At 32.5% G+C, this 14,270-nt stretch overlaps 1 protein-coding gene across 1 annotated transcript; it reads left to right on the top strand.

Moving 5' to 3' along the window:
• The first annotated feature begins 423 nt into the window (after window positions 1-423).
• On the top strand, window positions 424-2,983 carry LOC127708613 (somatostatin receptor type 2-like). Its single transcript, XM_052213635.1, has one exon. It carries the CDS (start codon window positions 632-634, stop codon window positions 2,027-2,029), a length of 1,398 nt encoding a protein of 465 aa, XP_052069595.1. The 5' UTR covers window positions 424-631; the 3' UTR covers window positions 2,030-2,983.
• Window positions 2,984-14,270: the final 11,287 nt, after the last annotated feature.

Below are 14,270 nucleotides of genomic sequence, written 5' to 3'. Positions count from 1 at the left end.
TTAAGTTTGAAATAGAGAAACCACAAGATGTAACAATAGCTGATGTTAATCCGTTTATCACTATTTGCTGCTTATAGCAATATTACATTATAAAAAAAGTTCTTAATGAGTGAGACAATTATAGGCTATTGACAAATGATATGATTGGAAAGGATGCCACAAGAAACAAGTTTCACATTTCAATCCGGAAAAATCACACCTGTCAAAAACCAGAAACAGGTGAGAGAACTCCTACGAGTTATAATCCGTTAGTATTACTTCATCGTCAAATTAAGGGAGAAGTACGATTCAATCAGAGACAAGTATCGTCATTGGTAGATGCGATTTGAGACAAGTACCATCATTGGAGGATATTTTATCGATTGTTGAAGCTGCAGAGAGATAGAAGTTCTGTCTATAGTCATTATAACTAAGACATTTAAACTCTCTAGTGGTTACAGAGTAGACAACGAAAACAGCAGTCAGTTCAACAACTTTATCATGTTACTAAACTAATTTTAATTTGAGTAAACAGTATTACATGGTGTTGGGGATTATCAATTGGATGTAGCTTTCTTATTCTAAGGTAGGACTTTTTCTTCAACAACAATAACTGATTCTATCCAGTTTTAGCGACCTTGGCTTATTCTAGATGGTTGTAAGCAGAGTTTTACAAAACGGAATGATGAATAATTCTAGCTGCATTTTTGATAACCTAACTGACGAAAGCCATAACAATTTTACGCTACCGCCATTTAACGTAGGTATTTCCGTTTCATTAGTTACTTGTTATGGAATCATTTGTGCATGTGGACTCTTTGGAAATGCGCTTGTTATGTACGTCATTCTGCGATCATCCAACATGAAGACTGTTACTAACATGTACATTGTCAACTTAGCTATTTCTGATTTTATATTTCTTATTAGCATGCCGTTGCTAATGACGACAACATGGTTGCGATTTTGGCTTTTTGGACCAGCAATGTGCAAGGTATACAACATAATGTATTCTATTAACTTATTCACGGGTATTTTCACACTAACCGCCTTAAGTGCCGATAGATACCTAGCAGTTTGTCACGCAGTTGCCTCCCAAAGATTCAGAACACCAATGAATTCGATGTTTGCTATTTTAGGAATTTGGGCAATATCTGTATTAGTTATGTTGCCTATCATTTTGTACGCCAATACAGTTCCAAGCTTTCTGTACAAGGATAAACTGTCGTGCACTATTTCTTGGCCAAGAAATCAGATAGTTCCACCGGAGAAAGCTTATACTTGGTATACATTTATGCTTGGATTCGCAGTACCCGTATCTTTGGTTTCAATATTTTACATTCTTGTTATAATTAGAATACAGAATCTTGGCCCTGCAAATCAGCAAAAATCATCAGAACGAAGGAAAAAGTCTAAGAAAGTGACAAAAATGGTACTAACTGTTATTTCTGTGTATGTGATTTGCTGGTTGCCTTACTGGATATTTCAGGTACATTTAACGTTAAAACAAGGCCCAGAAAAACTAGCGCACTGGAAGATTCTACTATTCAATTTAATGACTGTAATGACCTTCGCAAATAGCATGCTGAATCCGATTCTGTATGCTTTTCTAAGCGAGCACTTCCGGAAAGGTTTCAGGGAAGCCTTTAAATGCCAGATTAATGCGAGCGGAACGAACAAGTCCATGATCGAGGAGCAGAGTAACTTTGACAGAATAAAAGCTAAGACTAAAATTAAACAAACGAACTTAGAACTGGATCCCAAAACTGGAAGTTTAAGTCACAGGGTGTTGACGGAAACCTCAAACGTCGTAAGCGGTAATGGTTTTACGCCTGAAAGTCCGGTCAACCTTTTAATGAACAACGAATCACATGTTTACGACGGAACGGAGTACGAAGTAAAGGGAAATAACTCTTCAGATGAAAATTCTGTGTTGATAAATCAAAGTGTAGAAACAACAGATTTTAAAAAGACATTAATAGCTGAGGACGAAAGTGACGACAAAAACTCTGTTACTTACATAGATAAGGAAAGTCAAACGAAATTACATTAAAGTTCTTACACGTAGACTTTTTAAGTCAAAATTTCATTACAATAACGTTCTATTCTCCTACCAAACTAGCACTGTAATTAGTGGGTTTATCGTAAAAGTGGGACTAAAATTAAATTAAACTTTGATATATTACGTTAAATTGGCAGTCTCATTCACCAATGGTATAAAAACAGATAAGTCGGTTAATCTTTATAAAGATTATCTCAAAGCATAACGACGTCTCATCTAGCAGAGTATTTCTACAGTAATTGTTCTTATATGTTCATTCTTAGACAAAATGTAATTATCACTTTTTTTTTACTCTGATGAGAATTTTGTGTTTGTATTAACCTTAAAACCAACTGAAATTGACGCAGTAGAAGGCATACTATATTATAAAGACATAATTTTATAAATTTATAATTATATTTTCATCTAAAATAATGAAATAAGAGGTAACACAACAAGGTGAATGGAAAAGGGGGGAGGTTCTGTGACGTATAGAAATACGATAAATCAGACAAAATCCATAATATGCAAAGTAAGACTAGTTTATTTGTTTTATTTATAAATACCTTTGAGATCAATGAAAATTGTGTAATCCGATTTCGAAAATCTTGCATGAAACGATATTGATAAAAAAATCTATCATAATGTATAAATTTTTGAAAACAATGTTCCTAATTCGTTAGTTTTTTATCTTTATTTCGTGTACAGAGTAGTGATCGTAATTCGTTATCAAGCAGTGATATTCTAATAAAACATGTACTTATTTTCTTTTTTGTTTTTCTCCGTTGATTTCAAGCCTCTCATAAGCTTTTCGTTTATAATCAAATATTGAAAAAGTACACACAGTAGTGATTTTCTTGACAAAATAAATAACGACCTCCCTCCTAGACTTTACAAAATATTATTCTTGGCAAAAGCTGATTTATGAATAACATTAAGTATATATATTAAAGTATATCCCAGTGACTGAGATTATTTATTATTCCACAGGGGATACAGCTTGACATTTGTTATACAAAGAAAATAAAGTATTTGTGCATCTTCGAAATATTTATGCTTGATAAAACTATGGCATAATTTCTATCAATATTAATTTCATAAACACATAAAAATCATACTGCTTAAAAGTCGCACTAAAAATTCTCCAACCTTTAGACAAATGATTATTTAGTCATATGTATGATCACGTTTTCACAGAGTACAGCCTGAGTTGTTTTCAGAGAGAACAGCCTTAGTGGAACTATCTAACAATTTCTACGTTGAATGTAAAAAAAAAAAAAGCTTTATTAACAAGTAGTTGTATTTACTATTTAACCTACTATATTACAAACAATAACCATGTCAAAAATCAGATATACAAGCAACAAAAAAAAACCCCACAAAAAACAGTCAACGGATAATTGCAATATCTTTCAAGTTTTCGGTGAAAAGCTCATTAGAGCTTATGTTTAATTCGTTTGTCAATATGCCGAATCCAAATAAAGTTTTATTTACTTACTTACTTAAGCGTATATATATTGATATCGGAAAGTTGTGTTAGGGCCTCCGGGCGAGTAACCATATCTTTTTTGAAGTTTATCACCAGTGTTGTATTTCAATGTAGCTAAAAACAAAACATTGCAATTTTCGGTTTTGAGTCAAATGAAAAAATCGTAGTGGTCAGCAAAATCTTGAGAAACTCTAGGCATAAACCTAACAGATTTACGCCAATAACGTTATCCTTACCGAGTAGTTCCGAGTAGTTCCGAGGCAGTTAGTTTGTCCTGACAAAATAGTTCTAACTGATTGAGTGGTTTATTGATTGTAGCTTGCCTAACGTTTAGCGGGAAAATACTTCACACATATTCAGGACGTGAACAAAGTAACAATTAATACAATCGGTAGGTTGTGCATAAAAGGTTGACCAGGATGATCTGTGTCTTTCCTAGCTTCAGTATAATGTGATTTTTTAATATAACATAAAAAATCATATTGAAGTTTTAATCACTGTCTCTCAACAGCTAGCATTAGAACAAATTATGACGGAAATTAGTCAAGTCTAAAATAGGGATTAATTTCAGACGATTTAAGATCTGAAATTAACACTAAATTCCCAAAGATGGACAATTTAAATCAGGAGATATGGGATGAATGCTAATGAGACATTTATCAACCAGAGATCAAAAGACAATGACGTAAACAACAATAGAGAAATACGGCCTGCAACAACGGGTTTCTCTTGCCACGCATGTACGTTGTAAGGTATTTTCTGTCTGTATTTTCATCATTGTACTTCATTTAAAACATTAAGAAACAGTATCACGTATTGTCTTTTTCAATTAACAGTATTCTGTTGCTGTAGGACATATAATGGAATAAAAGTAAAGCTGCTTTTGATTGGATTTCGTCTGTGAGTGACAATCTAAACATAAAGTGAAATCTCGATAAATATCACGAGATTGTTATTCTTCCAACTGTAAAAAAATATAATCTCTCAGACTAATGTCGCAAAACTGTTGACACAGTTACAATATACAATGTATATGTATATTTAAAATGAAAATGTCTTGCAAAAGTACCATTTTTTGTCTTTTAATGAATAACTTAAAACATACATAAGTTAAATCGTAGCACAAGAGTTTACCCACTGATTTACGCAGGGTTCGTATTACTCAATATTTAGTTTTCTGTGTATTGTTTTGTCTTTGTTGTTTGTCTTTTCTTCGTTCGTCTTTTGGCTATAATATTGTAAGTTTTAATTTGACTTGTGCTTTTTTTTTTTATCTCTTCAGTGTTTCCTCTATTTTTTCTCTCATTTTTTTTGCCATTTGGATTTCGTTTTTAAACGAAAAAATGTTGCGTTCGAATTATTCTCCACAGATTACCTTATCAAAGTTTTAACATGACAAAATGAAAATATTGCGTCTGATCGACTTGTCTTGTGTTACAAAAATTATCATATATGTAAGCACTGTAAATTCTGCAATCGTCTGTTTTTCATTGATAACAAAAACACATTCAGCAGCAGGAAACAGTAATCACAACACGGGGAGGGTAAAAAAAATATAGGGGATCGTCCATCAAAAATCAAGAAAATGTGATAAAAAGACTTTTTCGACGATAAGAGGGTAGTTTCCATCGCCAATCCACCGCATGCCCTGGTACCGTCCATAACATTTGCTTCTAGTTTCAACTCTTATAGAAGAACCATTTAATAACACATGACAAGAGGACTCCCAAGCTCCTACAGCAAATATAAATCGACCATTTCCTACCATACAAATATGAATCTGTAAAATAAAATACAAACAAACAATTAAATAAAACCCGCCTAAAATCTATATAAACGGCATGTATGTATTGGATACAAATTTGATTCATCAGAAGCAAATTGATTAACATACGCACCTTGAAAGATTAAAAAATCGTCAAATTGTCTATCCGCGGCAAAGGTAAAAGTTCAAAATTTACTGGTTGAACCACATTGAGCTACTGAATATTCAAAAACTGGTTTCTATCTGATAACACTACAAACCAGTAAAAGTCTGAAATGGCCTATATCTGTACTCGACTGTACTGATTTTTACTCGACCAGTCTGAATTGGTCTGAAATTTACTTAATAATACTCGACTGTAGTCTGAACCATACGTAACAGTCTGAACTTGTACTCGACCTTTACTCGACTAGTACTTAACCATTTTATACGTGTCTGAACCATGCTGGATCTAGTCTGAACCATACTCGACCTAGTCTGAACCATACTCGACCTAGTCTGAACCATACTCGACCTAGTCTGAACCATTCTTGACCTAGTCTGAATCATACTCGACCTAGTCTGAACCATATTCGACCAAATTAGTCTTAACCAACCTAGACCTATTTTTTGTATCTATCTATTGTTTTTCATCAATTTAGGAACTGTTTTTAACAACAGCTATTTCCCCTGGCTAGAAATTTCAACAACAATTTGAAATTACAAATGTATTCAATAAAGCATTGAAACCAAAAATTCACAATAAACATAATATAACTTCAACACCATATTCATCAACACTTACATATATGTATCACCTTTAAAATAAAGATAAAACAAGCTTATCAAATAATCTCAAAACTGAATTGTGACTTATATTTTCAATGTTATTCAAAAGTTTTTGAATGTTTCAGATATATTTTATGGTTACTGGACAGTATTAACCATTAACTTAAGCCTAGTACATGTATTATAGATTTATGGTGTCAGTTGAGTTTAGTTAATAATGCAGTGAACTTTTTTTTTATTAAAATATATATAAAATAGTATATAAAGCAACTTAATAAATTTAAAAAATGACACCCTTGTTTTGTAAAACCAAGAATTTAATATCATGATAATAGAACTTCCATAGTAATCCTTGATAACCTTTTAAAAAAGGAAATGTGATCAATGTTGCAGTAAAAAATTATTTCAATTAAATATAAATAATTTTGTCAAAATTAAAGACATGGCATACAAGAAGCACTTAAATAAGGTTTAATTACTTCAGTACATGTGTGTTTTACAGGTAAAAAGAAAGCCCTATTTTTCTTAAACTCGTGTATTACTTATCTAGTGAATTCAAAAGGCCTTGCGATTTAAGTTAAACAGGATGTTGCAATTTTGAATGAATGTTATTTAGAATGTTATTTTAATACTCTCTGACCAGGTGTGATCTTTTTAATGAGTTTGCCCCAAGCAGGAGGTATTACTTAATACTTCACCACTAATCAGAAGAACAATTTTATTAATTTCTTTAATTTTTTATCCCTTTTTGATATATATTATATAATATCCCAAATTATAATAAAATATATATTTCTAATATAAGGTTTAACAATTGTGATTTTCTTGGCTGTTGTTGCCTCATTAAAAAGATAATTATATAACTATTGTATGTAACCATGAAACCTATGTAGTTTTTATTTAGGAATTTAGAAAAATTAAGTTAAAAAAAAAAAACACATGCCAAACAAGAGGCACCTTAATAAGGTTGTATTACCCTCAGTATAGGTGTGGTTTTTAGGTAAAAGAAAACCTTTTTTTTTAACAAAACTCTAAAACTTTAAAATTAATATAATTAAATTATTATATAAGACAATTTGATTTAACTATCTCTATTTGATAAATCTGAGAATCATGTAAGGATGAAAAAATCTGTTTATATATATATATATATATATATATCTTTATTTTATTGTGGCTGTTGTCATGTCAGTTAAAAAGAAATTTATTTTAACAGTTAAAATTAAAAAAAAAGTAACGGTTATTTGGTCAAGTATGGTTCAGACTGGTCGAGTACTGTTCAGACCTTTGGTCGAGTATGGTTTAGACTGAAAAAAATAGGTCGAGTACAGGTCGAGAATGGGTTAAGACTGTTTCAGACTGGTCGAGTAATAGTTCAGACTATTTTCAATGGCAAAGATAAGGGTCAAGTACAAATCAGTACAGTCGAGTATGGTTAAGACTGGGGTCGAGTAATGTCGAGTAAAATTCAGACCAATTCAGACTGGTCGAGTAAAAATCAGTACAGTCGAGTACAGATATAGGCCATTTCAGACTTTTACTGGTTTGTAGTGTAAACCAATAACAAAATACTGCATATGATATATATTAAAACAACAACAAGCCGACCGTCTGGCATCTCGGTATCCTCTTAGGACTACGTACAAGTATTATGTTGTAGACAAAATGATGACAAAAAATGGAAAACATTGGAATTTGACAAATCTAACGGTACAATAATTTGATGGAAAATCGCTAGAGAGTCTCATACAAAAGAATAAATATTGCTTTCCTGAAATTATTTCATAATTTGCATTCACTGAAAATAAAAACTACTTTTTCCCTCTCTCGAGCGTGCTCACCAATCACTTTACTTTAACGTTAGAATATAGAATATGGAACACAGAACGCATGGTACGAATTAAAAGAAACGAAGTCAAAAAGGTTTTATTCAGGATGACATCGCCACTTACAAACTATTATCCAATCATATTTTGCTTTAGTTTTCAGTTGTATTCTACTTTTTAGGAAAAACAACTCTCATTTTCATGCTAAAATAAGTATCTTTGTGGTAGGATTGAAAACAGATAACTTTAACATACACCTATACTGATATTGCACTTTAGGTGTACTGAATGGGCAAGTGTTTTCAGTGGAATTACACAATAAGAAGGTGTAGTATAATGAAGATTGCTGCTTGTTGGCTAGAAGAAGTGTGCGCTAGTTAGCAGCAGCCTGATTTTACTAGTGCTCCGTGTATCAAGTGGATGTAACATATCTACTGATTTCTCAATGTCTTACGAATTTTGCTTTTTAATTCATTTAAATGCCAACAAAATCCTCTCAAACGTGAAATATTTATCAATTTCAACAATATTATTCAAATTAATTCTTTAAGCGTAGTGAGCTAAATTGTATAATCAATGTTGCATCGAAGCCGTATTTTATGCTGAAAGACACCCTGTGTCCCTCAGTGTTTTATTGATGAATCGTTGTGCATCCCTTGGGCTTGAAATACTTCCACAATGTATATTTTCTACTCAAAGCATCAAGTTCACACAATGACAACAATAAAGAACGTCTGATAAAAACTCATTTGTGACACATATAATAATTCTTTATTTCCATGTTTAAAGTCCTAGTTCTACAGGCTCATATATCTTCTGCTTCTTACGTTAGAGACTGTATCCATCTAATTTCACATTTATTCCTCTATGATGAATCTAAATCTATGCTTAAATCTCATAAATACCCCAAAAGAAGATTGAGATATTTTGGCCAATACAAAGTTTTGTAAGTTATTTATACGATAAAGTTTCTGTAAACAACCCATAAGTTTGACAAAAATGCACTCTATATGAAATGTATTCACCTCAACTCACTCATACTAAATCTAATGATATAATAGTGACCGATGTCAGTTTTATATTTTGATATTGAATACCTAGTGGTTATTTTCATACCAAAAGTTATGATGAACGGGACAACTTTTCTTTTTCAATTGTAAATTTTCCTTTCCCTGCTAGTCATGTTCCGTTTGCTTCTTGTTGATGAGTACATTTTTGTTTAGTTCGATACACGCATGTTTCCATTGACGTCTTAGATTTTAATTAACTTAATAGTTTTATTACTGAATACCTTGACAACAGAGACATGGATCATGGCAAAACGAATGCTCAGTTATGACATTTGATGTTGAATAAAATTGAGAATGGAAATGGGGAATATGTCAAAGAGACAACAACCCGACCAAAGAGCAGAAAACAGCCAAAGGCCACCAATGGGTCTTCAACACAGCGAGAAAATCCCGCACCCGGAGGTGGGCTTCAGCTTGCCCCTAAACAAAAATGTGTACCAGTTCAGTGAAAATGGACGTCACACTAAACTCCTAAACATATACATGTAATAGAACTAGAATTAAAAAAAAACATTCAAGACTAACAAAGGCCAGAGGCTTCTGACTTGGGACAGGCGCAAAAATGCGGCGGGGTTAAACATGTTTTGTGAGATCTCAACCCTTCCCTTATACCTCTAGCCAATGTAGAATAAACAAACACATAGCAATACGTGGTATGACTCCACCTGCAGGAAGTAAATATAAGGTTGTTATTTCATATCAGTATTTTCACGGTGCTATAATTTATAAGATTAACCAGATAAGAAGTTGTTTTTTTATTTTGGTTTAGCGAAACAGATTTATTGAATGATAAATGTAATAATTGTTGTTTTTCAGACATTGAGTTTGACCTTTCGTTATTGTTCAGTCATTGAGTTTGACCTTTCGTTATTGTTCAGTCATTGAGTTTGACCTTTCGTTATTGTTCAGTCATTGAGTTTGACCTTTCGTTATTGTTCAGTCATTGAGTTTGACCTTTCGTTATTGTTCAGTCATTGAGTTTGACCTTTCGTTATTGTTCAGTCATTGAGTTTGACCTTTCGTTATTGTTCAGTCATTGAGTTTGACCTTTCGTTATTGTTCGGTCATTGAGTTTGACCTTTCGTTGCATTGAACATCAATTCGCTGATTTTTATTTATAAGTTGAAGCAATACTAAATTTTCCGTAGGAAATTCTGTACAGATTTTTTTTTGGCATTATATTTGTACAATATCATGTCTTCTTGCACTGTAATAACGCTACTACGTGAAATGTTTTCAGTACGGCGACTGGTGTTATCTGACGATATGATTCAGGTTAAGTACCGATACTTTGTACATGCTATTAGTTACTGTAATTGTCAGCAATCATGTCATGGTATAGTTTATTATTGTTATAGGCGTTTTGTTATAGAGTTGTGTCCCTATTCTGTTCATTTTGTTAGAATAATAATGTGCAATATGAACTGGTACAATCTATTACATTACATTACTATTCTTTTTAGAAGCATATCTATGCAGTCTCTGTAATAAATACTTTACCTAAGTTATTTTTTTTAATTTTAGAGTTATACAAGCGTTGTTTGGTTTTTAATTGAATAAACGTAAAGATTGTTATGGTTAAATCAGAATAGATTGATATGATTCATTTTTCATCATCACAATCATGCTGATGAAGGATATCTGTTATCTGAAATATTTGTAGATACTTATATTTAATGTTTCCTTTTTTTAATATTGGTGTTGTTTTGTTCACTTTTTAGGCGTATATATATTTAAGAAAAAATTCATGGGGCTTGCATTTATACTGATTTTACCACGGGTTGGCCCTTTATGCTAAATATTTAGAATATTGGCATAAAGGACAAACCCGTGGTAAAATCACTATAAATTCAAGCCCTCATGAATTATTTCTATTGTAATAGGACAAATACGGCAACATGTTTGGATCGAAGCGCTCTAGATGAAGGCAAACATTTGCCGTTCCCGTCATTAAAGACACTATTAATATTGACGTAAAAGAACGGAGAAAACTGAACTATTGACATACTTTTTTTAAAAAACTATTAACGATAACGTACTTAGATAGGTTTGGATGAATTTAAATGATAATCTTAAGAAATCTGTAAAACATAGGCTTCTAATAAATCTTCTTATCGTTTGTTTATGTTTCCTTGTTTTGATGACAAATCATGACGTTGCCGACATACAATATATTCATACTTTACCACGGGTGTGTACTCAAAGCGTCTGAAGAACGTCATATTAAAATTTATATATATGCCATTGAGATAGGACAAGTGTTAAGCAACATGCAGGTCTTTGCAGATAGATGAGCATGCGTATTCATAGACTCCTTAAGTTATTTCAACGATCCCACAGCCTTAACCAACGCAGAAAAAGAATCTATATAAAAAGAAGATGTGGTATGATTGCCAATGAGAAAACTCTCCACAATAGACCAAATGACACAGAAATTAACAATTATAAGTCAACGTACGGCCTTCAACAATGAGCAAAGCCCATACCTATGTCTTCTTTTTCCATTTATCCCATTGCACAATACTTTACTTTATTATTTAGTATATACAAGTTTTGCTTTCATTTATAGCAATCAGGCTATTTAATCAACACATTTCGTAGAGAATTGTGTTGACAATGTTCAAGCTACAAGTAATACCGTGGAAAGTCGGAGTATACTAGTATATAATGGGGGACGCATGTGCTATGAAGATGCTTAGACACGTCAATATTGAGATTCTGTACTTGAAAATGTTTGTCCCAATAGACATGTGATATAGGTATAAGAGATGATAGGAACAGACCGATTTTTAAAGTAGGAAAATCTTTTCGATTGCACTGATATATGATGACGGGTGTTGCCTAAATTGATGGCATCGAGACATTAGTTGGCAAAGGAAAGTTTTAGTAAGAATCGTTTCTCTGTTACATCTTTACCATTGCCAACATGTCTAAAAAGTCTGCGACAGGCAATATCTGAGATGATACCAGAAAGGGGATTTATAACAGGGTTTCAGGATACAAGTTGTACAGAGAATTAAGTTTTGGAAGGGGTAATGAATATACCTTCTATCGGAGTTTATGTATACTCAAAAGCTTATGTATCAACGGCAGAATGTCATTATTAGAAACACCATAAATGGTAGGTGACGTATAATGACGATGATCATCACTGCGTCTACGTCTAGGGACAGAGTTGAAAATATTCCCCACATTCACCGAGCTGCAGAGGACTGGATATAATACCAACCCCATCAATGTTGTTAATGCAACCATATGGTATCGGAGTTAAAAGTTCTCCTTACAATTAGTCTTTCTTTTGTCAACGGAGATATGTTGCAAGGTAAAGAATGTCAAGGTAGAGAATGTCAGTCTTGTTGTTGTTGTTTTCTATGGTGCAAATTCTCATAAAATACATAGACAATAACTATTTATTGTCTTTTAATATTAGCAGTATTTGTACGAGGCTAAGAAACAGGTGTAATTCGAGCTTCATTACTCCTGTTTTGAGCCGAGTCAAAACAGTTATTGTCTTTATCCTGCAATTAAATTTGTACATTTTTTCCCATCCCAATCGTTGAATTTGTTTTTGAAAGAAATTGGCATGACTTAAACGCAGACCGCAATGAGGACCCCAAATTGAATTGTGTCGTAAACAGTAATTTGACATAACCTTTCGCTCGCAACAAAAGCAGGATACCGGGAGACTATATACGTCCGCTTCGTGTTATCTGTACATCTGTATTAGTATAGTAGAAAGGTCGATTGCAGGATAAAGTGAATTATCTGACTGATAGAAATAGACTATTTTCATATTACCGACTTTTGACTCCGGATTATATAATTTGTCGACTGGTTACCTTGAACATCATAGTACCAAGTCAGGTAAGAGCAAGCTAAAGAAGTAAAACCAAGCTTTCAATCGGTACACTTTTGGGGGAAAATTACCTGGTTAATATTTTTTTTTCACTACAAAATCATCAGAAAACAGTAAATTTTCCCCTCAAATTACACTGATTATATGTTTGATTTTACTTATTTTGGTTGCTCTTACTTGACCGAGTACCATGATGTCCAAGGTAACCAGTCGACAAATTATATAATCCGGAGTCAAAAGTCGGCAATATGAAAATAGTCTATTGTGATTAACAATGACATTTCATTGTTGATAACGTCTGATCTATAATGGACGTACTTTCGTTTGTTAAGTCTTTCTTCTTTCGTTTAACCGACATACAACAATCCCAAAAGGATACCCTCTTATAGTAAACACGATTAGTTGATTTACAGTTCATATCATCGTATTTCCTGCCGAGTTAAGATTTTTGTAGTTGAATGACTATATAAACTTGTTAATTAGCATCTTTTAACAAAATTGCACAGATTTTGCATATTTGGTATTGCATTTAGAAATGGTGCAGTGTTGTTCAGAGTCCGAGGTATAAAAAAAAACAATGACTGAGTCAGTATTCTTTGCGATTTCATGGATTGTATGCTACTAGGAAGATGATGTGACATCAACCCAGTTATAAAAAGAGGCGAAAGCTTCCAAAAGGGACACCCAATATTTCAAAGTCAGTGAAAAACCAAAAAATATATGGCACAAAAACTCAACAAAACGAAGAATAGACATACAATAACAACAACAGTCCAAAACAGTGCATATAAAACAAAAGACAGAACACACAATCCCTACTAAAACCTGGGGTGATCTTGCTTAACATGTAACCTTTCGTTTTCATTGTAAATACTAACTGTTTGATTTTTCTAATTCGATGATATTACAATAGGGGAAAAGAGGTCGGGATTGTTGCTATGATAATTGGAATAATAATAACACAAATATGATAAATGAAGCGTTGACAAGAAAAAACTCATCGCAGATATCTTTATTAGGAATTAAATTGTTATTCATAAAACATATTTTATATTTATTGGATATACATGAATATGTTGTTGTTGTGACAATTGAATAAAGAAACCTATAGGATATAGACAAATAGAATAAACACGGAAATATTGACCGCCTTTAATTCCTTGCTTCGAAATATGGATATTCTTTTTGTGGATAGTATACGATCAATTAAATCTTATCTAACAAAAGTATAACAAACATACCGAACTCCAAGACAAATTCAAAAAGGGAAATTCCATGAAACTGACAAAATCAAACGCTATCAATCAACTGAACAAGTGATGCCAAATGATGACTAACTGTGCCCTTCTTATCGCAGATTCATTTCGTACCAGCTGACATTCATAAAAGACTTTCTAGTTATAAAAGTGAAGAACCAATTTGCATTAATTTCTAATTAATTGTAGATTTAACCAGTGCATTTCATTAACTTCTATTATT

Source organism: Mytilus californianus, unplaced genomic scaffold (genome assembly GCF_021869535.1).
Source record: "Mytilus californianus isolate M0D057914Y unplaced genomic scaffold, xbMytCali1.0.p SCAF_7, whole genome shotgun sequence".
NCBI classification, from domain to species: Eukaryota; Metazoa; Mollusca; class Bivalvia; order Mytilida; family Mytilidae; genus Mytilus; species Mytilus californianus.
This window is presented reverse-complemented; position numbering and strand designations above follow the sequence as displayed.

Excerpts from the sequence above, each read along its gene's own strand:
- LOC127708613 (XM_052213635.1), top strand. The coding sequence starts at position 632 with ATGGTTGTAAGCAGAGTTTTACAAAACGGAATGATGAATAATTCTAGC.